Below are 25,905 nucleotides of genomic sequence, written 5' to 3'. Positions count from 1 at the left end.
ACATGTCTTGTTCTGAAGTCGAGCTCTGATGTGAGGTTAAACACACGTATAGAGCTCTACACCAAGGCTTTCTGTCCGTTCCCTTATCTGCTCTTCACTTCTCCACCATCGGACTTGAGCTGCTTTTTCACAGTGGATGATAAGTTCAAAATGCAGGAGGCAGAGAAAGAAGTGTCTTATAATTGTGGAAGGAAGCTGATTTCTCTGATAAGATACATTTCCTCCATTCACCTGTACTATTGGCTTATGTAAAGTTTGTGGAAAGTACAGTTCTATTTTAAAGAAAAATAAATGTTCTACAGTAATTTTCTTCATATTTATTCACCCTGCTTGTTATCACGCTGATCTTAGAAGACGCGTTACCTATCCAGTAAAGATATCTCATCCTTTGAGTCCATTTAAAGTAATCTTCAGTGCAAAAAGAATGGATGTTGTTCCCATGCAGCATTCTGTATTTTGGTGCTTAGCTTATAAGTTCTGTTCCTGCTTCTGCATCTCAGAAAAATATCATTTTTTTATTGGGGCCAAGAAGCTGTTCATTGTGATATTGCAACCTGCTCCCTGGTGTCCAGGGACTGTAGCCCACCCATTGCATGTGGGTGGGTGTATAACATGGCCGTCATATCCGCTGGGCTGACTGATCCAGAGTCACTGCGCACAGAACACATATTGCCATCTAGCTGTCCTATTTTTTTTATTAATTTTCTTTCCTTGGCTCGACGGTTCTGAAACCAGATTTTTACCTGCAATGGTTAAATAAAAACACAATAAGAAGATATTTAACAGAAGGGTAAAATTATGGAATTTATGTTCTAGTGTTATTTTTTATACATATACAGTACAGACCGCTGGATTTTTCAATTGGGATCGGTGGCCCCATCGGGACTTAATGAGGAATTATTATTTACTGGTTTTTTGGGTTAAGTTTATTTTTTTGCTTACTTTATTTATATCCTCTTAGGTGGCTTTCTATGATGTCCAGGACTCTCTATTTGGAGGACATACATATATGGACGGTGTATCTGGATCCATGGCCATGGAGTATTCTGGACTATGCATTTCCTCCCATTGGACTACTTAGTGATATGACGGATGGTGGATGGCTCCCTTGCTCCCAATTGATGGAATTCATTTGAACTTGCATTTTGCTGGAACAAAATTATTGTGTCTCCTCCTATGGGACTATCATGTAATATGTTTTGACTTGTGTTGGATCTGACTTGCTTCACTTATTGGATTTATTATCTTTCCCTCTTTTGGCTCATGGGGTTATTTAGGTAGGGTTTCTTAACCAATTTTTATCTATGTCTGGATAACTCTTAAGGCTGTGCATCTCTCTGCCGACTATTTGGATGTCACATGACCGTCATCATCTTGGTGCATGCATTACTCAAGGACCTGAGGATTTGCGTATGTTTTTTCGGCCTATGGGTATTGTGCAATTTATGGATGGGGTTTATTATTATTCTCATGTCATGTTTCTGGTATTTATGATAATATAATAAAGTTTTTTATGCTTATATATTCTTTCATTAACCCCTCTTCTGCTATATTATGGTTTATTGAGTATGGTCTGTGAGGTCTTGCTCTTGGAGTTATGCATGTGTTCATGTGCCCCCGGGGGTTGAATGTGGTATGTCAGCTAATTATATGACTGGTGTTCGGCACGTCCTTTACTTAAGTATATACATATATGGCTATAGGTTTTCTTGTTTTTGATCTAGCCAAATAAAATACAATCAAAAAAAATCCCCTTCAGAAGGTCAATTTATAATTGTTCAGGCCACACTGACACCACATCGGTCAAGGCGTTACTAATTTTAATGTGCCTTTATACCTGGCCGTATTGTATGAGCCATTATATGGGGGCATTTGTTTATGCCCGTATATATGACTCATTTTTTGTTTTATGACCTATTTAGGGGTTCCTGTTGTGTCATGTTTACTCTTTTCAGCAGTTTTGGAGTTAACTGCCTGCCTTTAGTGTCCCAAAGCCTTATCGGCTGTGGTTTCCTGGTGCTTGATATACGCCTGCGCTACTCTGCCCGGCCGCTGTATTGCGGGGATCATTTGTCTGGTTACACATGTCACTGGGCTGCACTTCCGGTTGCGCTATTGCCGGATGGCATCCGCGCACTTCTTCCCCCTATCATGGTGGGCGTTCGCCTAATCCTCGTCCCTATTGGGGGCGTTCCCCTATTGGCATTTCACTTCCGTATTTTTCGGTGTTCAGCCCCAGTGCGTGTGTGGCCATATATGGTTATTATCCCGCACTTCCGGTAGCGCTAGAGCCTGATGACATCTGCGCACTGTCTTTCCCCTTAATGTGGGGAGTATCTATCACATACTCATCTGGGTTGGGGGCGTTCCCTCATCAACGCCGCACTTCCGGTTTTACCGGTGTTCAGCCCACGGCGGCACATCAGGTGAGCCGCATGAATACTATTTATATGAGAACTTTGTTGCAAACAGCATCTTCCCCTGACGAAGCCCTCCTTTGTAGGGCGATACGCGTTGGGTCGCATCACTTGGTCCACGTTGGTCTGCACCCAGGGACGGCCTCTCCCTCCCTTCTTACTCCTATTTTTGTGGGTAACGTTACACTTATGATGCCTTATTTTCGGCATGTGTTGCATTTAGACTGCATATTCTTTTGCTACCTACTCTAGCCCCCATGTGTGGAGTTTTCTCCCTTATTTTGGCTGTTGTCCTCTTTATTGTTCCAGGACTATACATGCCATAGGGAGCTACATTATGAAACATTTATCATGCAGGTAGCTCCATGAGCCAGAGGGTTGCTCTCCCATTATATATCAGGTGTGCGGACTTATTATATTTGATATTTATATTATACAAGATATATTGATATGTGGACCAACTGTACGAGGTATTACTGTTTTTAATTATGTTTTATGTTTTTCTTGAAGTTGTGGTTTGCTAATAAAAATTCTATTCGTATATTGTTCTATTTATTACTTACTAGCCTTGTGGTGTGCATTCTTATGAGCGGCTTCTTTCTCTTTTGGTTGTCAGACCAAAAGTTTGGACACACCTCATTTAAAGATTTTTCTGTATTTTCATGACTATGAAAATTGTACATTCACACTGAAGGCATCAAAACTATGAATGAACACATATACTTAACAAAAAAGTGTGAAACAGCTGAAAATATGTCTTATATTCTAAGTTCTTTAAAGTAGCCACATTTTGCTTTGATGACTGCTTTGCACACTCTTGGCATTCTCTTAATGAGCTTCAAGAGGTAGTCACCGGAAATGGTCTTCCAACAATCTTGAAGGAGTTCCCAGAGATGCTTAGCACTTGTTGGCCCTTTTGCCTTCATTCTGCGGTCCAGCTCACCCCAAACCATCTCGATTGGGTTCAGGTCTGGTGACTGTGGAGGCCAGGTCATCTGGCGTAGCACCCCATCACTCTCCCTCTTGGTCAAATAGCCCTTACACAGCCTGGAGGTGTGTTTGGGGTCATTGTCCTGTTGAAAAATAAATGATGGTCCAACTAAATGCAAACCGGATGGAATAGCATGCAGCTACAAGATGCTGTGGTAGCCATGCTGGTTCAGTATGCCTTCAATTTTGAATAAATCCCCAACAGTGTCACCAGCAAAGCACCCCCACACCATCACACCTCCTTCATGCTTCACGGTGGGAACCAGGCATGTAGAGTCCATCCGTTCACCTTTTCTGCGTCGCACAAAGACACGGTGGTTGGAACCAAAGATCTCAAATTTGGACTCATCAGACAAAAGCACAGATTTCCACTGGTCTAATGTCTATTCCTTGTGTTCTTTAGCCCAAACAAGTCTCTTCTGCTTGTTGCCTGTCCTTAGCAGTGGTTTCCTAGCAGCTATTTTACCATGAAGGCCTGCTGCACAAAGTCTCCTCTTAACAGTTGTTGTAGAGATGTGTCTGCTGCTAGAACTCTGTGTGGCATTGACCTGGTCTCTAATCTGAGCTGCTGTTAACCTGCGATTTCTGAGACTGGTGACTTGGATAAACTTATCCTCAGAAGCAGAGGTGACTCTTGGTCTTCCTTTCCTGGGGCAGTCCTCATGTGAGCCACTTTCTTTGTAGCGCTTGATGGTTTTTGCCACGGCACTTGGGGACACTTTCAAAATTTTCCCAATTTTTCGGACTGACTGATCTTCATTTCTAAAAGTAATGATGGCCACTCGTTTTTCTTAGCTGCTTTTTTCTTGCCATAATACAAATTCTAACAGTCTATTCAGTAGGACTATCAGCTGTGTATCCACCAGACATCTGCTCAACAGAACTGATGGTCCCAACCCCATTTATAAAGCAAGAAATCCCACTTATTAAACCTGTCAGGGCACACCTGTGAAGTGAAAACCATTCCCAGTGACTACCTCTTTAAGCTCATCAAGAGAATGTCAAGAGTGTGCAAAACAGTCATCAAAGGAAAAGGTGGCTACTTTGAAGAACCTAGAATATAAGACATAATTTCAGTTTCACACTTTTTTGTTAAGTATATAATTCCACGTGTTAATTCATAGTTTTGATGCCTTCAGTGTGAATGTACAAGTTTCATAGTCATGAAAATACAGAAAAATCTTTAAATGAGAAGGTGTGTCCAAACTTTTGGTCTGTACTATATGTATATAAATATCTTATGCAGAACCAGTCAGAAAGTGTTATTCTGACTAATAACAATATGCAAGGGAAGAATGACATTTGAAATGGTAGCTCACCCCTTTATGATCTTAGGTCATAGGTACTTTACAAAGCCACATGTCTCTGCTGTACACTTCAAAGACACATGACTCTGCTGTACACTACAAAGTCAAATATCTCTGCTGTACATTTCAAAGCCACATGTCTCTGCTGTACACCACTACACTACAAAGCCACATGTCTCTCCTGTACACCACTACACTACAAAGCCACATGTCTCTGCTGTACACCACTACACTACAAAGTCACGTCTCTGCTGTACACTGCTATTCTGACACCGTGACTAAGCTGCAAGTGGAAGGCCCGGTGAGACATCGTTTCTAGGCTGTCTCTTTTAAACCATACTCACATGTAGTGATGTCCTCAGATAGTTGTAACTCAACCATAGGAGGCACGTATGAAGATTAAGAGGAAGGTTAATTTTCCAGCTGAATTCTTGTAAATGTTCATAAATACAGCAGGTAAAAAAGACTTCTCAGAAGCATGTCTGCATACACATGAGCTTTTAAGATGGCTGATAGATGGTGAATAAGAAAAGAATGAGGCAGAAAGGAGGGGTTACGGACATCAGAGCTACATCAGAGACAGATAGGAAGAAAGGAAGGTCAAACTTCTAAAGAGGGCAAATCTTATTGCATTGCAACAAAACAGCAATATACACTGCTCAAAAAAATAAAGGGAACACTAAAATCCCACATCCTAGATATCACTGGATGAAATATTCCAGTTGTAAATTTTTATTCATTACATAGTGGGATGTGTTGGAAACAATAAAACCTAAAAATGATCACTGTAAATCACAGTTAAAATCCCATGGAGGTTTGGAGTTGAAATGATGCTCAAAATCAAAGTGGAAAATGAAGTTACAGGCTGATCCAACTTCAGTGGAAATGCCTCAAGACAAGGAAATGATGCTCAGTAGTGTGTGTGGCCTGCATGTGCCTGTATGATCTCCCTACAATGCCTGGGCATGCTCCTGATGAGGCGGCGGATGGTCTCCTGAGGGATCTCCTCCCAGATCTGGACTAAAGCATCTGCTAACTCCTGGACAGTCTGTGGTGCAATGTGATGGTGGATGGTGCGAGACATGATGTCCCAAATGTGTTCAGTCGGATTCAGGTCTGGGGAATGGGCGGGCCAGTCCATAGCTTCAATGCCTTCATCTTGCAGGAACTGCTGACACACTCCAGCCACATGAGGTCTGGCATTGTCCTGCATTAGGAGGAACCCAGGGCCAACTGCACCAGCATATGGTCTCACTAGGGATCTGAGGATCTCATCTCGGTACCTAATGGCAGTCAGGCTACCTCTGGTGAGCACATGGAGGGCTGTGCGGCCCTCCAAAGAAATGCCACCCCACACCATTACTGAGCCACTGCCAAATCAAATCGGTCATGCTGAAGAATGTTGCAGGCAGCAGATTGCTCTCCACGGCGCCTCCAGACTCTGTCACGTCTGTCACGTGCTCAGTGTGAACCTGCTTTCATCTGTGAAGAGCACAGGGCGCCGTTGGCGAATTTGCCAATCCTGGTATTCTGTGGCAAATGCCAAGCATCCTGCACGGTGTTGAGCTATGAGCACAACCCCCATCTGTGGACGTCGGGCACTCAGACCATCCTCATGGAGTCGGTTTCTAACCGTTGTGCAGACACATGCACATTTGTGGCCTGCTGGAGGTTATTTTGCAGGGCTCTGGCAGTGCTCCTCCTGTTCCTCCATGCACAAAGGCTGAGGTAGCGGTCCTGATGGTGGGTTGTTGACCTCCTACGGTCCCCTCCATGTCTCCTGGTGTACTGGCCTGTCTCCTGGTAGCACCTCCAGCCTCTGGACACTATGCTGACAGACACAGCAAACCTTGCCACAGCTCATATTGATGTGCCATCCTGGATGAGCTGCACTACCTGAGGCACTTGTGTGGGTTGTAGAATCCATCTCATGCTAACTCGATTGAGAAAGCACAACTAACATTCAAAATTGACCAAAACATCAGCCAGAAAGCATTGGTACTGAGATGTGGTCTGTGGTCCCCACCTGCAGAACCACTCCTTTATTGAGTGTGCCTTGATAATTGCCAATAATTTCCATCTGTTGTCTTTTCCATTTGCACAACAGCATGTGAAATTGATTGTCAGACAGTGTTGCTTCTTAAGTGGACAGTTTGATTTCACAGAAGTTTGATTTACTAAGAGTTATATTCTGTTGTTTAAGTGTTCCTTTTATTTTTTGAGCAGTGTATAACAACACAATGATAATGCAATACTGTCTGGTTGATGGCCTGAAGTCCAAAAAAGTACTATAATACAAGACCAATTGCAAAACCCATCTTCGGATTGGGAAAGCTGCAACATGCAAACACTTCCACCAACCCAACAATCCAATGGTGAAAGTTCCATGTCATAACACAGGTGGAGGTATATGGCGGCATGCTTCCAGCCGTAAGCTGTGTCCTGCTTCACGTGATGCCTTCTCTAATGAAGCACTTGGCGATATAAGTCAGGTGAATACCTGCCTGCACGACTGACGACCAGCTCGAGAATTGTCCAGAGGGATGAAGCCTCAGTTTCAACGGTAGTACCACAGATGTGCTGAGTGTAGAGATGGCTGGTCTGATTTCCCCATCGGCACCTGTTTCCTCAAGTTTATATGTGCTGCTTGCATCAACAAAACAAGGGTTCTCATGTAGAAAGCCTGAAGATGACTGCAAGGACAAACACTGGTACAGAGTGTGCAGGCTTTGGGGCTAGTTTGGCCTTGTCCAGGACAAATCAACAATGTACCTTGTTGGCTTCTGAGGTCTTCAGGTAGGCAGCTGCAGCTATTGCCTCTGTAGATGCGTCCAAGAAGATATAAACCTCCTTCATGATAGCAGCTGAAATCAACTTCAAGAAATAACAACATGGGCCTTGGAGATGTCCTAAGACCTTCAGAGACTTCTTCCATGTCTCCCACCTTTGTTGATTCTGGGACTGTAGCCCATGTCCCAATCCATGCTCTCAGTGGTCAACTGTCTCAACAGTATCTTGCCTTGAATAGTAATAGGTGCTACAAACCCGAGCAGATCATAGATGCTGTTCACAACATATAAGACTCCTCTTTTGGTGAAGGGTTTGTCACAGACTGACACCCGGAATGTGAACGTGCCCTGTTCAATGTCCCAAAGCAGACCAAGGCTGCTTTGCATAGGAGGAACATCAGAACCCAGATTGAGGTCCTTTAAGCTCGTCGTGTGGTCCTCAGATGGGAATTCATTCATTATCTCCTGGCTGTTGGAGATATCCTTGTGAAGACTGAGGTTTGCTACAGACAGCATTTCCTATGTTCTAGAGAGCAGATCAATTGCCTCTTTTCTTGTGGCAGAGATTTAATCCCATCGTCTATACAGAAGTTATTTTCCTCAAAAAAAGGACATCAGATCCATACTCTCTCTCTCACCTTCCTGGGCTGTTCATCTCAGTCCATAGATTGCTACAGCAGGTGAGGTGCTCTTCCTGAAAACATGTACCTTCATTCAGTAGTCTACAACCTCATTGTGGACATCATTATCCTTGTGCCATAAGAACCTGAGGTAATTTCTACTATCTTCTCTCAGGATAAAACAATGTAACATTTACTGAATGTCGGCCATTACTGCAACAGGTTGTTGTCTTAAACAGATCAGCACTCCTATAAGGCTGTTGTTTAGGTTAGGCCCAGTGATGAGCAGGCTATTGAGAGAGATGCCTTCACACTGAGCACTGGAGTCAAACATCACTCTGATTTGGTCAGGTTTGCGAGGGTGATAGACACCAAAGGATGGAGGGTTCCAGCATTCTTCTCCTTCTTTCAGTGGCGGTGCAGGCTCTGCATGGCCTCTGAGGAAGATATTCTGCATGAAGTCAACAAAATGTTTTTCCTTCTCAGGTTTTGTCTTTAGGGTACGTGTTCAGGTAGCTAAGGCCAGTTAGGTGCATGTCTGCTGTGACCAACTGGAGCTCTAACAGAAGGTCACTGAGCTCTTGGAATTTTGAACTGTCCTTACTGGATATTTTTGGAAAATCGTGTAGTTGCTTGAACAGTGCATTTTCTATGGCTCCAGGACTGCCATAGCTTTGTTCTCTCCCAAACAACCATGAGACCAAAGCCTGGATTACTGATGTGGACAGATCTAAATCTCTTGACTCGATCTGTGGATTGTGACCCGAGAAACCTGATCAGCAGATCTAGCTCTTCAGCAGCAGTGATGCCGAGGTCACTATTTACGGTTCTAAAGGCACATTTCCAACCTCTGTAGTTTTCAGATTGATCATCGAACCTTGTGAGACCTGTCTTAGTAAGTTCGCGGGAACCATGTACCTTGCAAATACAGACATGTCAGTTTTTTCTGATTTTGGAAAGACAGTTGCTGGATGAGTAGTGTTATTCATATCTTCGGTGGTGTTTTGACCTAGGAACACAGGAAAGTATGGTGCAGCATAGGCATTCAGTCTAGTGACTGGTTTAATATGCTTAGTTTCTGCTACGCATAGAGCTGGGGCTGTGTGGCTGACCGGAGCAATGATGATTTGCCTGCATATTGGCTTGCATGTGTGCTTCTGTTATAGGGTTTGGTGAGGTGTAGGGGCCTGGTATGTTGCATAAACGAGTTCCAGGCTAAAAGGTTGGCAGTGCGTTGTACTGACCTTGAAGGCAGGATGCTGATGAACGATCTGAGTCCTGTTACCTTCGAAGAATATCTGTGCCGTCCGGAATGATTGTTGGAATCAGGGGTGCACTATTTTGGTGCAGTATATAGTCTCTTGTAAGCTTAAGCTTGTAAGCTTCAGTATCAAAATCACTTAAACTGATGCTGCCTCATTGGCTCCCACCTATAGCTTGTTCCAGGAACTTTAACCTTGCCATGGCTGTGGCGCGTTCACATTCCTTCTTTAGGGCCTCTATTTCTGCCTGTTTGCATGCTGCACTGGCTTCCATTTCTGCCTTCTTGCATGCTCCGCTGGCTTCCTGCCTTCTTTCACTTCCATCTCAGTTTTCTTTGCATGAAAGCGGCTTGAACCTTAGTAGCCTTCGGCTTCTACACGTGCTCTTAGCGTTGAAGATTTCGAAGAGCGAGACTTAGATGATCATTTTGACTGCCTGGTGGACCCAGCAATGTGAGATGACGTCTCGAATATTAAAGCCAAGGCAGAGGCAAGAATTGCACAAATAATCATTACATGTCATTCTCTCTCAGAGTTAAGTTGTTGGAAAACCTGCAGCTCTTCAAGAGAATCAGATATATTAAGCCTCTTCAGAACTGTAATGTATTCATTTGTCTTTCTGGCATAGGTTTCATAAACTGAGCATAGTTGTCCTAGGGCTCCTTCTGGTGGTAGATGGAGAGAGGCAGGCTATGAGATGCCTTTGATGTGACTAGCACAAGAAAGTTCATGTTTAATGGATTCAAAGTTCTCTCTAACTTTCCATTTAATTTTTGTAGATCGTTTGCCTTCTCACTGGACTGTGCATTAAGCTCTATACATTCTTGAAATAACAGTGGATCTGGTAGAGATCATGTAGTCTTTCCCTCAGCCTTTGTAATTCACAGGTAGAATCAAGTTATGACGAGAGCTGCTGATTTCTGGAAGCTGGAGGAGGGACTGTGCTGGTATGCTTACAAACACGGATGATTTCTTGTATGCTGAAAGCAGATGCTCTGATGACTGTTCTGTATCTTTAGAGAAGCTGTAGACTAGTTTTACAGATGTATCTGGCAAAAGTGTTTTTTACTATTCTGACTCCATGACTAAGCTGCAAGCGTAGGGCGATGTGAGACATAGATTCTAGGCTGTCTCTTTTAAACTGTACTGACAGGTAGTGATGATGTCCTCAGATAGTTTTAACTCGACTGTAGGAGGCACGTATGAAAATTCCAGAAGGTTTATTTTCCAGCGAAATTCTTGTAAATATGCACACATACAGCAGATAAAAGCAGATGGCTGGTAGATGGTGAATGAGGAAGAAGAATGAAGAAGAAGGGAGGAGTTGCTGCCATCAGAGCTATATCAGAGACAGACAGGGAGAGCGGAAGAGCAAACTTCTAAGGCCGGGATCACACATGCGAGAAATACGTCCGAGTCTCGCATGGTAATCCCCAGCACTGCCGCCGTCTCTCTGGAGTGAAGCGTGAGGCTCCATGTATTGCTATGCGGCCGCACTCTCCGCTCCTGAGTGACGGCGGCAATGCCGGGTATTGCCATGCGAGACTCGGACGTATTTCGCGCATGTGTGATCCCGGCCTAAAGAGGGCAAACCTTATTGCATAGCAACGAAACAGCACAATATAACAAGACAATGATAATGCAATACTGGCTGTATGATTCACAAATCATGGAACATGACCACTGCACTACAAAGCTACATGTCTACATTTTTTTCTTGTGAATTACATTTGAGGCTATGTGCACACGTCAGGATTCGTTTGTTTCGCGTTTTTGTTCATTTTTTTGCATTTTTTTTCCGGAGCTTCCCAAATGTATTAAATAGCTGGAAATCTGCAAAAAATCTGCAAAATTAATGAACATGCTGCGTTTTTTACCGTGATGCGTTTTTTTTCGCGGAAAAAATTGCAGATTGCATTCTATTAATAGGATGCTTAATGGATGCATTTTTTTTGCGGTTTTATCATGTTTTTTAGCGAAAAACGTGAAAAATCAAGAACGTGTGCACACAGCCTAAATGTATGAGAAGATAAACTGCTTCCATATGAAATTGGACACGGTCAAAAGTACACTATAGGTTCCAAGCCGGCCATGGGTGCTGTGTTCCAGATTTGTACATTTGTATGAATATAATTGTGCATTTGATATGGGACAATTTCAACCCATTAACGAGTGCCATTCAACTCTATACAAGTCGTTCGGTGCTTGTTTTTTGTCCTGTTCATACAAATCAATGAAAATTAATGGCAAAAAAAGATTGTTAATGCAATCATAGCGGCACAATGTCATCGGCAGCTCATCTCCTGTGTACAAGGGCAATGCGCTGCCGATAACAATTGTTATGCTGAAATCGACAATCTAATCACATACTAAATAAGAATTTTGCTTGTTCATCAGGCGATCACCAACATGTCTATACGGGCAAATAATCAGCAACCATTCTCAACCCGTCTAAATGCATCTCTAGACAATTGCTTGCCTGCATACCTGTCTGTCAGATAAGCCCAGATTCAAGGCAATTTCAGATTTTCGTCGAATAGTTATATATCTGTTGGAGAGAAATTCATTCTCGAGCTGTAATCTCTGATGATCTGTATACACCACTCTGTATTTCTCTTTTGTTCTTGTCTTTCCTGTGCAAGATAAAGAAAATGAAATGGCATTTGTTTTACACATTGTGGACATTGTTGATTGACCGCTTGTAAAACTTTGTCCGACTTTCATCTCCATGTGTATTGGGGACTTTAGCCTCACAAAGACCACTGCAAACAATGCAGTGTACATAGGCCGACTTTTCTCTTATTTAATGAACGGATATACACCGTGATACAGTATATTATATAAATTATGTTATACTATGAATACCATACTTTAACTGTAGACGGAAAACATGGTGTGAACAGACCCTAATGTCTACTTTGCAATATGCACACAAAACATCTTTTTGTTAGGTGGCTAGTCTCAGTTGTGTTTTATAGTCATCTGAGGTTACACTCGCTAAGTTCCACTATTGTAGTAAAGCTGCTTTCAGTGTTACACCTCTCATACAGATGTGTAGACCTAATTTATGAGCTAATTACTGCTTGATGCTGCAAATTGTAGCAGCAAGTGTTGCATTTTACATATACTAAAGTCTTTAACCCAACAACTTTTAGGTAAAAAAAACTATGATCACGAAGAGGGAACTTCCTTCTAAACATCCCCCACGAGCTTGAAGTGACTTGCTCGTCCTTCTGTAGCTTAGGGCTAAGTTCACATGTCCACTAATCATCCGTTTGAAGCTAAAAAAACCAGATCCGATTCAAATGGAAGAAAAACTGATGGCTATTTAAAGACCTCGATGTAAAAAAAATGCATCTAGTTGCAATCTGTTTTTTTTTAGCCAGACAAAAAAGAAGTCTACACAACTTTTTTGTACGGCTAAGGCTTCTTTCAAACTTCAGTTGTTTGGCGTCAGTCTGCTCCGACATCGTGACGGATCGACGGATCCGTCACAATTGTTGAGAAAAACGGTTCTAACGGATCCGTTTTTTTACGCATCCGTGTATCTGGGAAAAGTATCTACTTTTTGGAGCATGCTCAATTGAAAAAGCGGATTGGGGTGACGGATCCGCCAAATGACAGTTGTGACGGATCCGTCGCCCATAGGCGACCATTCTAGGAAATGGAGGACGTGATGGATCCGTCATGAACCGCCATTTTGGCGCAGACAAAAAACGTTGCAATGTCCGTCAATGTCTAGATGACGTCCGCCAAATTTCAACGGATCCGTCACATGGCGGATGGAACGGACGACCATCCGCCACAATCTGTCGCTAATGCAAGTCTATGGGAAAATAGCGGATCCGCCAAAAAAAAAAATGGCGGACCCGCTATTTGATGAAAACGGCAGATTCAAACTGATGCTAAAAGACTCAAGTGTGAAAGAGGCCTAAGACTATATTCACATGTCTAATAATCATCTGGTAGAACTGATCCAGCAGCAATCCGCTGCCAGAAACGTTATGCAGACACAACTTTTTCAATTTGAAACTGATCCAGTAAGAAAAAAAAAAAACGGATCCTTTTCAAATGAAAGAAAAACGTATTACTACTGGATCTGATCTTACAGATGATCACTAGACATTGTAACATAGTAACATAGTAACATAGTAACATAGTTAGTAAGGCCGAAAAAAGACATTTGTCCATCCAGTTCAGCCTATATTCCATCATAATAAATCCCCAGATCTACGTCCTTCTACAGAACCTAATTGTATGATACAATATTGTTCTGCTCCAGGAAGACATCCAGGCCTCTCTTGAACCCCTCGACTGAGTTCGCCATCACCACCTCCTCAGGCAAGCAATTCCAGATTCTCACTGCCCTAACAGTAAAGAATCCTCTTCTATGTTGGTGGAAAAACCTTCTCTCCTCCAGACGCAAAGAATGCCCCCTTGTGCCCGTCACCTTCCTTGGTATAAACAGATCCTCAGCGAGATATTTGTATTGTCCCCTTATATACTTATACATGGTTATTAGATCGCCCCTCAGTCGTCTTTTTTCTAGACTAAATAATCCTAATTTCGCTAATCTATCTGGGTATTGTAGTTCTCCCATCCCCTTTATTAATTTTGTTGCCCTCCTTTGTACTCTCTCTAGTTCCATTATATCCTTCCTGAGCACCGGTGCCCAAAACTGGACACAGTACTCCATGTGCGGTCTAACTAGGGATTTGTACAGAGGCAGTATAATGCTCTCATCATGTGTATCCAGACCTCTTTTAATGCACCCCATGATCCTGTTTGCCTTGGCAGCTGCTGCCTGGCACTGGCTGCTCCAGGTAAGTTTATCATTAACTAGGATCCCCAAGTCCTTCTCCCTGTCAGATTTACCCAGTGGTTTCCCATTCAGTGTGTAATGGTGACATTGATTCCTTCTTCCCATGTGTATAACCTTACATTTATCATTGTTAAACCTCATCTGCCACCTTTCAGCCCAAGTTTCCAACTTATCCAGATCCATCTGTAGCAGAATACTATCTTCTCTTGTATTAACTGCTTTACATAGTTTTGTATCATCTGCAAATATCGATATTTTACTGTGTAAACCTTCTACCAGATCATTAATGAATATGTTGAAGAGAACAGGTCCCAATACTGACCCCTGCGGTACCCCACTGGTCACAGCGACCCAGTTAGAGACTATACCATTTATAACCACCCTCTGCTTTCTATCACTAAGCCAGTTACTAACCCATTTACACACAATTTCCCCCAGACCAAGCATTCTCATTTTGTGTACCAACCTCTTGTGCGGCACGGTATCAAACGCTTTGGAAAAATCGAGATATACCACGTCCAATGACTCACCGTGGTCCAGCCTATAGCTTACCTCTTCATAAAAACTGATTAGATTGGTTTGACAGGAGCGATTTCTCATAAACCCATGCTGATATGGAGTTAAACAGTTATTATCATTGAGATAATCCAGAATAACATCCCTCAGAAACCCTTCAAATATTTTACCAACAATAGAGGTTAGACTTACTGGCCTATAATTTCCAGGTTCACTTTTAGAGCCCTTTTTGAATATTGGCACCACATTTGCTATGCGCCAATCCTGCGGAACAGACCCTGTCACTATAGAGTCCCTAAAAATAAGAAATAATGGTTTATCTATTACATTACTTAGTTCTCTTAGTACTCGTGGGTGTATGCCATCCGGACCCGGAGATTTATCTATTTTAATCTTATTTAGCCGGTTTCGCACCTCTTCTTGGGTTAGATTGGTGACCCTTAATATAGGGTTTTCATTGTTTCTTGGGATTTCACCTAGCATTTCATTTTCCACCGTGAATACCGTGGAGAAGAAGGTGTTTAATATGTTAGCTTTTTCCTCGTCATCTACAACCATTCTTTCCTCACTATTTTTTAAGGGGCCTACATTTTCAGTTTTTATTCTTTTACTATTGATATAGTTGAAGAACAGTTTGGGATTCGTTTTACTCTCCTTAGCAATGTGCTTCTCTGTTTCCTTTTTGGCAGCTTTAATTAGTTTTTTAAATAAAGTATTTTTCTCCCTATAGTTTTTTAGAGCTTCAATGGTGCCATCCTGCTTTAGTAGTGCAAATGCTTTCTTTTTACTGTTAACTGCCTGTCTTACTTCTTTGTTTAGCCACATTGGGTTTTTCCTATTTCTAGTCCTTTTATTCCCACAAGGTATAAACCGCTTACACTGCCTATTTAGGATGTTCTTAAACATTTCCCATTTATTATCTGTATTCTTATTTCTGAGGATATTGTCCCAGTCTACCAGATTAAGGGCATCTCTAAGCTGGTCAAACTTTGCCTTCCTAAAGTTCAGTGTTTTTGTGACTCCCTGACAAGTCCCCCTAGTGAAAGACAGGTGAAACTGTACAATATTGTGCTCGCTATTTCCTAGATGCCCGACCACCTGCAGATTTGTTATTCTGTCAGGTCTATTAGATAGTATTAGGTCTAAAAGTGCTGCTCCTCTGGTTGGATTCTGCACCAATTGTGAAAGATAATTTTTCTTGGTTATTAGAAGAAACCTGTTGCCTTTATGGGTTTCACAGGTTTCTGTTTCCCAGTTAATATCCGGGTAGTTAAAGTCCCCCATTGCCTTATACAACTGCTGCTGGATCCTTTTCACATCAATGATTACTGGACATGTGAACTTAGTCTGAATTAAAAGTCCAGTAATCATCCATTCCAAATGGATCTAGAAAACTAAACAAACCAAAAAAAAACACTAGATCAGTTTCAAACGGATCTGTTCACATTGACTTCAAGGATTATACACATTGATCTAACAGATATAAGGTTTATTTTTAGCCCTTACAAAAACATCTGGACAAATATTTTGTCCTGCTAAAAAATATATATATATATTGCTGCTGGATCTGTTTCTTAAATCACCGAAGTGATTGTGAACGGATCAGTTTTTTATCAGTTTCAATTTAAACCAGTTGAGTCCATTTGAGACTGATGCTAATTACTGGACATGTGAACACAGCCTAAGTTATTGCCTCATCTGTTCTGTTACGGGGGACTACTACTCTAATTCTAATAGATGTTACTAGCTGCTGTCACTAGCTGTGTATATATAGACTTGGCACACTCAAGAAGCTGTAGTTAGAAAAGTAACTTGAAGATCCTTGGTGCTAGTGCATCAGGCAACAGAACTCAGGTGCAACTGGATCCTCGGCACAAAAACCAGGCAGTCGTAGTTCGAATGAGAGTGTTATATAAATAACATAAATAATATAAATTAAGATTATTATTATTATATAGCACCGCTAGATCCTGTCACTTTCTTCCAAAAGATTTGACAGATTGGCTGTAAATTTGTTATAAATGCGAGAATAAAAAGACTGTTATCTCCTAGTGATGAGCCAGCACAGGCTCTACCGGTATATCTACACTAGCTACTGCTTGTTTGACCTGTTTCATCGGATGACATCTGTCATTCTAAAGATGCCTTAATTGGACCACTTTTCTTTCCTAGAACTGATGAATTTAAACTGATGTAACACATACCATTCACAGTGGAGCATTTATTGAAATGTAGTTATCAGATTTTAATTGCAAATATGTTGGGTGATCGCAACATATTTCTAGTATACTATTATTGCCTATTTTCATTGAATATCTGTTTTGTTCTGTGACCAATTAAAGCTCGGTATCTTTGGGGAATTGTTAAACGTTCATTTGTTAAATGTTTGTTAAATGTTGGTTTATACAGGAGTCAGCAGAGCCTGAAAAGATGGCCAGGAATCGGAAATCAAATATATAAAAGGTAAGTCTGTTGAAAGATTGGCTAGTTGGTTTTTAAGCTTTCCAGTCTGTTGATGTTCCCATAAATAATATCCACATTAGTCTTTAATACTAATCATCAAGTGTTTGGCTGACTGCTTTCTTATGTGGGAAGCCAAACTAATGGACATCTAGTGGACAATCCCCCCCCAGTAATAAATTATCTGACTATATTGTATTGGGTTAGTTGAATATCCATATACCGTATGTCAAACATGTTAAACTACAGTATAAGTGTGTATTAATGATGAATCGGAAGTTATTTCCCAAACTGAGTTGAATGTAACAACTTTTATTTAATTTTGCTTATTGTAAAACTAATACAAATTAATACACATTAACCCCTTTACCCCCAAGGGTGGTTTGCACGTTAATGACCAGGCCAATTTTTACAATTCTGACCACTGTCCCTTTATGAGGTTATAACTCCGAAACGCTTCAACGGATCCTGGTGATTCTGACATTGTTTTCTCGTGACATATTGTACTTCATGATAGTGGTAAAATTTCTTTGATAGTACCTGCGTTTATTTGTGAAAAAAACGGAAATTTGGCGAAAATTTTGAAAATTTCGCAATTTTCAAACTTTGAATTTTTATGCAATTAAATCACAGAGATATGTCACACAAAATACTTAATAAGTAACATTTCCCACATGTCTCCTTTACATCAGCATAATTTTGGAACCAATTTTTTTTTTGTTAGGGAGTTATAAGGGTTAAAAGTTGACCAGCAATTTCTCATTTTTATAACACCATTTTTTTTTAGGGACCACGTCTCATTTGAAGTCATTTTGAGGGGTCTATATGATAGAAAATGCCCAAGTGTGACACCATTCTAAAAACTGCACCCCTCAAGGTGCTCAAAACCACATTCAAGAAGTTTATTAACCCTTCAGGTGTTTAATAGGAATTTTTGGAATGTTTAAATAAAAATGAACATTTAACTTTTTTACACAAAAAATTTACTTCAGCTCCAATTTGTTTTATTTTACCAAGGGTAACAGGAGAAATTGGACCCAAAAAGTTGTTGTCCAATTTGTCCTGAGTACGCTGATACCCCATATGTGGCAGTAAACCACTGTTTGGGCGCATGGGAGAGCTCGGAAGGGAAGGAGCGCTATTTGACTTTTCAATGCAAAATTGACAGGAATTGAGATGGGACGCCATGTTGCGTTTGGAGAGCCACTGATGTGCCTAAACATTGAAACCCCCCACAAGTGACACCATTTTGGAAAGTAGACCCCCTAAGGAACTTATCTGGATGTGTGGTGAGCACTTTGACCCACCAAGTGCTTCACAGAAGTTTATAATGCAGAACCGTAAAAATAAAAAATCATATTTTTTCACAAAAATTATATTTTTGCCCCCAATTTTTTATTTTTCCAAGGGTAAGAGAAGAAATTGGACCTCAAAAGTTGTTGTCCAATTTGTCCTGAGTACGCTGATACCCCATATGTGGGGGGGAACCACCGTTTGGGCGCATGGGAGGGTTCGGAAGGGAAGGAGCGCCATTTGGAATGCAGACTTAGATGGAATGGTCTGCAGGCGTCACATTGCGTTTGCAGAGCCCCTAATGTACCTAAACAGTAGAAACCCCCCACAAGTGACACCATTTTGGAAAGTAGACCCCCTAAGGAACTCATCTTGATGTGTTGTGAGAGCTTTGAACCCCCAAGTATTTCACTACAGTTTATAACGCAGAGCCATGCAAATAAAAAATATTTTTTTTTCCACAAAAATTATATTTTAGCCCCCAGTTTTGTATTTTTCCAAGGTTAGCAGGAGAAATTGGACCCTAAATGTTGTTGTCCAATTTGTCCTGAGTACGCTGATACCCCATATGTGGGGGGGAACCACCGTTTGGGCGCATGGGAGGGTTCGGAAGGGAAGGAGCGCCATTTGGAATGCAGACTTAGATGGAATGGTCTGCAGGCGTCACATTGCGTTTGCAGAGCCCCTAATGTACCTAAACAGTAGAAACCCCCCACAAGTGACCCCATATTGGAAACTAGACCCCTCAATGAACTTATCTAGATGTGTTGTGAGAACTTTGAACCCCCAAGTGTTTCACTACAGTTTATAACGCAGAGCCGTGAAAATAAAATATCTTTTTGTTTTCCCACAAAAATTATTTTTTAGCCCCCAGTTTTGTATTTTCCCAAGGGTAACAGGAGAAATTGGTCCACAAAAGTTGTTGTCCAATTTGTCCTGAGTACGCTGATACCCCATATGTTGGGGTAAACCCCTGTTTGGGCACACAGGAGAGCTCGGAAGGGAAGGAGCACTGTTTTACTTTTTCAACGCAGAATTGGCTGGAATTGAGATCGGACGCCATGTCGTGTTTGGAGAGCCCCTGATGTGCCGAAACAGTGGAAACCCCCCAATTATAACTGAAACCCTAATCTAAACACACCCCTAACCCTAATTCCAACGGTAACCCTAACCACACCTCTAACCCTGACACACCCCTAACCCTAATCCCAACCCTATTCCCAACTGTAAATGTAATCTAAACCCTAACCCTAACTTTAGCCCCAACCCTAACTGTAGCCCCAACCCTAACCCTAACCCTAGCCCTAACCCTAGCCCTAACCCTAACCCTAGCCCTAACCCTAACCCTAGCCTTAACCCTAACCCTAGCCCTAACCCTAACCCTAGCCCTAACCCTAACCCTAACCCTAGCCCTAACCCTAGCCCTAACCCTAGCCCTAACCCTAGCCCTAACCCTAGCCCTAACCCTAACCCTAACCCTAGCCCTAACCCTAGCCCTAGCCCTAACCCTAGCCCTAACCCTAGCCCTAACCCTAACCCTAACCCTAGCCCTAATGGGAAAATGGAAATAAATACATTTTTTTTTATTTTTCCCTAACTAAGGGGGTGATGAAGGGGGGTTTGATTTACTTTTATAGCGAGTTTTTTAGCGGATTTTTATGATTGGCAGCCGTCACACACTGAAAGACCCTTTTTATTGCAAAAAATATTTTTTGCAATACCACATTTTGAGAGCTATAATTTTTCCATATTTTGGTCCACAGAGTCATGTGAGGTCTTGTTTTTTGCGGGACGAGTTGACGTTTTTATTGAAAACATTTTTGGGCACGTGACATTTTTTTATCGCTTTTTATTCCGATTTTTGTGAGGAAGAATGACCAAAAGCCAGCTATTCATGAATTTCTATTGTGGGAGGCGTTTATACCGTTCCGCGTTTGGTAAAATTGATAAATCAGTTTTATTCTTCGGGTCAGTACGATTACAGCGATACCTCATTTATATCATTTTTTTATGGTTTGGCGCTTTTATACGATAAAAACTATTTTACAGAAAAAATAATTATTTTTGCATCGCTTTATTCTCAGGACTATAACTTTTTTATTTTTTTGCTGATGATGCTGTATGGCGGCTCTTTTTTTGCGGGACAATATGACGCTTTCAGCGGTACCATGGTTATTTATATCTGTCCTTTTGATCGCGTGTTATTCCACTTTTTGTTCGGCGGTATGATAATAAAGCGTTGTTTTTTGCCTCGTTTTTTTTTTTTTTTTTTTCTTACGGTGTTTACTGAAGGGGTTAACTAGTGGGACAGTTTTATAGGTCGGGTCGTTACGGACGCGGCGATACTAAATATGTGTACTTTTATTGTTTTTTTTTTTTTATTTAGATGAAGAAATGTATTTATGGGAATAATATTTTTTTTTTTTTTCATTATTTTGGAATATTTTTTTTTATTTTTTTTACACATATGGAAAAAATTTTTTTAACTTTTTTACTTTGTCCCAGGGGGGGACATCACAGATCAGTGATCTGACAGTTTGCACAGCACTCTGTCAGATCACTGATCTGATAGGAGTGCAGGCTGCTTCACAGTGCCTGCTCTGAGCAGGCTCTGTGAAGCCACCTCCCTCCCTGCAGGACCCGGATCCGCGGCCATCTTGGATCCGGGGCTCGAGCAGGGAGGGAGGTGAGGAGACCCTCGCAGCAACGCGATCACATCGCGTTGCTGCGGGGGGCTCAGGGAAGCCCGCAGGGAGCCCCCTCCCTGCGCGGTGCTTCCATGCACCGCCGGCACATCGCGATCATCTTTGATCGCGGTGTGCCAGGGGTTAATGTGCCGGGGGCGGTCCGTGACCGCTCCTGGCACATAGTGCCGGATGTCAGCTGCGATAAGCAGCTGACACCCGGCCGCGATCGGCCGCGCTCCCCCCGTGAGCGCGGCCGATCGGCTATGACGTACTGTCCCGTCCAGGGTCAGATAAGCCCAGGGCACCTCGACGGGATAGTACGTCTAAGGTCACAGAGGGGTTAAGGGCTCATACAGATGTCTGATTTTTGCATACGAGTGCCATCTATGTTTTTCATGGATACATGTGCGTCCATGATTTTTCGCAAACCGAGAAGAGAATCGAAGAGACATATCCGATTTTGATCCAAGGGTCAGATTAAAATAGTCAGTGGGTCTGTGAGAAAATCGGCCCCCACTCAGCTAACATCTGAGAGAGGTCCGATTTTGATGGATTTTCAGAAAAGAGAAGGTGGAGAAATTTTGTTTTTTATTTCTCCATGTATGAGAAAAAAGGATGACACTCGGGACACATTCTATTCAAACTCTGATCAAAGTCTAAACAGAATAATCGGTACGTTTTTCTCGTACAGAGAAAAATCAGACGTGTGAATGAGGCCTAATCAAAAATCGATCAGCATCGATCAATCAACATCGATCGTTAATTCGGACAAACGATTGTTTTAGCAAACAAAGGGCATTTAATGTCTATAAGGCACAAAGTCCTTATAAATGATTAGGGTACAATTACTGGAACCTTTCTAATTTTATTTAGCAGGAAACTTCTTATCCACAACATTGCTGTATATTACCTTGCATCCCACGGTTTTGAGTGCCATGATATTTCCCCTACTGTGTTGAGAAAACCTACATTTACAAACATCTTGGAGAACTAACCCCAGATCTTCTGTGGATGTCTCTTGCACAAATCCTTCTGTGTCTTCATGTACTCCCAGACAGATTGAATGATGCTGAGGTCTGGTCTGAGTGTGGGGCCATTTCATCACTTTCAGGACTCCTCGTTCTTCTTTACGCTGACACTAGTTCTTAATGACACTGGCTGTACTTTATGTTTGGGACGGTTGTTGTACCGCAAAATAAATTTTACGCCATCCAGGCACATCCTTGATGGTATTGTATGATGGATACTTAAGTATCTGCCTCTTTTTGTCAGCATTAAGGACACCAAGAAGTGGACAGCGTTGCGGACCGTAGATGCAGCGGTCGACCAAGTTAACTTAGTGCAGCAACTGAAAGGTTTGCACCTATTTTCATCTGGCTACTGTTAGCAGAAGACTGGAAGAATTGCTGTAAAAAATTTACCTTCAACGTGAAAACAAGGCCAAGAAAGAAAACTATGCACAGAATCATAGGCACTGGAGTACATGAAAATGGCAGAAGGTGCTTTGGTCGGATGGACCAAAATGTGAAGTATTTAGCTGTAACAGAAAGCAGTTTGTTCACTGGAATGGAGATCAGTGCAGTAATGAGAGATGGCAGACCAAAGTGAAGCATTGTGGAAGTTCTTTATAATTTGGGGCTGCATTTCAGCAAATGGAGTTGTGAATTTGGTCAGGGTTAAAAGGAACCCATCAGGTCTGGTGGTAACTCTATTAACCTGCAGACATAGGGTTAATCTAATAGCATTGTGGAAGTACTAAAAGCATGGCACCCAGGAGAAAATTAACTTTACTTCTCCCAGGAGCCACTGGCTCCAGTCATGAAGGCGTGCCTGGAGCAATTATGGTCACAGCACTGAGAGAGGAGGCTGCAAATTCTCCATGGCCCTGACTGACAGCCGGCTCTACACTGATGCGGTGATTGATCCGGCCACGGCTGCATGACTGAAAGCTGGTGGCTCCCGGGATAAAGTTAATCTTCTTCTGGGCAGAAGATTCCTAGTACTGTGGCTGGGCACCTTCATAATGCTATTAATCTGCAGATTAACTTTGTATCTGAAAATTAATACCATTATAGGACCTGACAGGTTCCTTTTAATAGTGTCATCAATGTTGAGAAATGCAGCCAGATACTTATCCATCATGCAATGACCCCAAACATACAGCCAATTTCATTAACAACTATCTCCAAAAACGTACTAATAGGTCATCTAGATTGTGTGCCCCAATGGGGACAGCTGATGAAGTCTATAAAGGGCTGGGCAATTAATGGCGCTATTCAAGCAAGTAAAATAAATCATAAAATTAATATTCAGTGTAAAGAAGAACAAGAAGTCGTGGAAGTGACAATATGGCCCCGCAGAACCCTGATCTCAGCATCGTCAAGTCTGTCTGGGATTACATGAAGAAATAGGATTTGTATAAGCTACATCCACAGAAGATCTGTGGTTAGTTCTCCAAGATGTTTGGAACAATCTCCCTGCTGAATTCCTTCAAAAACCTTGTACAAGTGTATCTAGAAGAATTGATGCTGTTTTGAAGGCAAAGGTTGATCACACCACACTTTGATTTGATTTACATTTCTAATTTGCTCATTCACTTTGCATTTTGTTTACCGATAAAAATAAACTAATAACACTTCTATATTTTAAAGCAATCTTACTTTGCAGCATTTTTTACCACATGTGCTTAAAACATTTCCACAGCACTGTACATAGAATCAACACCTGGTTTAGGATGCATTATACGTTTTGTCTGCAGCAGAACCAGGAAACTTGGCAATAACCCCACACTTATTAACATGCTTTTTTAAAATAAAATCAGTGAAATCTATAGAATGTACTTACCGTACTTTATTTTTAATGCAAATTTTTACTCTCAAAAATCTACTCCAATAATGCAACATATTGCACCCTGAAAGTGCCATAAAACTTAAACTTGTTGGGTAACTTATATTTTTCTTCATTTTTACATTGCGGGCAATGCTGATGTACATCTATATTTTCTATTAATGATAATAAGCAGTGTACGTAGAATATGTAGTGCAGAGGTAATGGCACTATTATCTGTATTTCAGTGCGTAGATTAGTAGAGTTTGAACCTGTACTTTTAGGTAGAATTAAGACCTCATCTCTTGCTTCAATCGTTGTTTTTTACTTGCTTTTATACACTGTGAACACATTCTGCGCTTGTTCTATGTTAGGACACGGTTCTCAATGTCTCACCGGTATAACGAGAGCTAAGCTTGCCAGTTTAATAACCTAAATTGTCATCTCTCCTTTTTTCTGCTATTTCCATATTTTCTCCTAATTTGAATTGTTATATTCCGTACAATAAGACCAGGATGAATCTTACCTGCAGGACTTGCGTGCATTGTTTTCTTTGCCCAATCATAAGGAAGATGTCGTTGGTTATTGGACGATGGCTGTATATTCACCGTATTAATAGGCACTTCCCCAGCTCCAGGATGGTGCACGTCTCTATAGTCATGAGAGTCATAAGTTGTGTGTGCGTTAGACAATCCAGAAATTACCGAAGAACTTGTTCCAGGGATTCCGTGGCCATAATAATTATATTCTTCGACTGCTATTCCATGATTGTTTTCCCACAAGCTCGCTGGATGTCCATGACCATCCATACTATGCGCATTATGGTATCCCATATAATTAGAGTAGTGGGTATTTGCAGGAAAATGCTGCACTGGTAAAGTGCCATTGGTGTACTTTCTACATGCAGGGTACATGCTGTTCTCTTGGTCCATAAAGTAACTTACATACATTATGCAAGGTCGTTATCCTTAGGACATGATTATTCCAAAAATCACAGATTTTCTTTTCCTTATTTATTTTTCGAGAGGTTTTTTTTCCCAAGTCTTTGCGGGTGGTGAAGCTCCAAGTTATCTTTTCTGAAGTGGAGGTTGCAGCCTCTTCCTTTGAAATTCCATTAGCATTGCAATAAAAAAAGAAGCATGCAACCAACTCCACCTTGCTGTTGGCTATGGAGCTTCCTTTTCCCAGCTGTCCCTTCGAAGTCCCCACCCTAAGAGCAATATAATTTATGGCCGGGTAGAAGCAATAGGTGAAGCATTAAGCTGTCTACAGAAACTCCGTTTGAGTCCAGTGTGTAATTGCCCTATGTTACCTTATGCTACAACTGGTTTTACAGAGTATTCACTAAAGCTTTGTCCTTTATAAGAACGTAACGGGGAAGGCTATACATTTCCCAAAAATTTCCGCTCCAGTTGAGCCCAGTGTGCATTTTGCCATTGCCAGATATAGAGTAAAATTGTAGGAAAATTACCAAAATTGCCTGGAAGATGGCACAAAAAGTGCAGTACATGGCTGGCACTAAATTTATTGTTCAATTTTGAAAAGTCCTAATTGCAAAGGGGCATGGCAAAGCGGAGTTTTCAAACGCCACAAATAAATTAAAAATGTCAAATATTTATTTTGGCCCAAACTAACGTATATATGTGCACCATTATCAGGGCCGCCATCAGGGCATTACAGCCGTGACTGGCGTAAGGGGCCCGGTGAGCAGAGGGGGCCCGCATCGGGCCCCCTCTTACCTGCTCACCGGGCCCCTACCGGCAGCCGCAGGCTGAACCGGGCCCTTAGCGGCGGCCAGCGCTGCAGCTGTACGCTATTGACATGCGGGCCCGCGCCCGCACGTCAATAGTTCACAGCCGCCAGCCGCAGCGTGCAGGTCGCCGGCGTCTGACGTCATTGTCAGTCGCCGGCGAGTG

At 41.9% G+C, this 25,905-nt stretch overlaps 1 protein-coding gene across 1 annotated transcript; it reads right to left on the bottom strand.

The window, feature by feature from the left end:
* On the bottom strand, window positions 1–25,113 carry CDX4 (caudal type homeobox 4). The gene is made up of 3 exons (XM_069747216.1): window positions 24,516–25,113; window positions 11,873–12,018; window positions 1–743 (listed from the first exon to the last, which is right to left on the bottom strand). The coding sequence occupies exons 1-3, from the start codon at window positions 24,937–24,939 to the stop codon at window positions 537–539; spliced, it is 777 nt and encodes a 258-aa protein (XP_069603317.1). The 5' UTR covers window positions 24,940–25,113; the 3' UTR covers window positions 1–536.
* Window positions 25,114–25,905: the final 792 nt, after the last annotated feature.

Source organism: Ranitomeya imitator, chromosome 2, assembly GCF_032444005.1.
Source record: "Ranitomeya imitator isolate aRanImi1 chromosome 2, aRanImi1.pri, whole genome shotgun sequence".
NCBI classification, from domain to species: domain Eukaryota; kingdom Metazoa; phylum Chordata; class Amphibia; order Anura; family Dendrobatidae; genus Ranitomeya; species Ranitomeya imitator.
This window is presented reverse-complemented; position numbering and strand designations above follow the sequence as displayed.

Bases quoted from the DNA above. Each gene is read 5' to 3' on its own strand.
- CDX4 (XM_069747216.1), bottom strand. From the start codon at position 24,939: ATGTATGTAAGTTACTTTATGGACCAAGAGAACAGCATGTACCCTGCA. The intron at 12,019-24,515 runs GTAAGATTCATC...TATCTTGCACAG, and splicing joins AATGCACGCAAGTCCTGCAG to GAAAGACAAGAACAAAAGAG. The intron at 744-11,872 runs GTATGCAGGCAA...TAACCATTGCAG, and splicing joins TGGGCTTATCTGACAGACAG to GTAAAAATCTGGTTTCAGAA.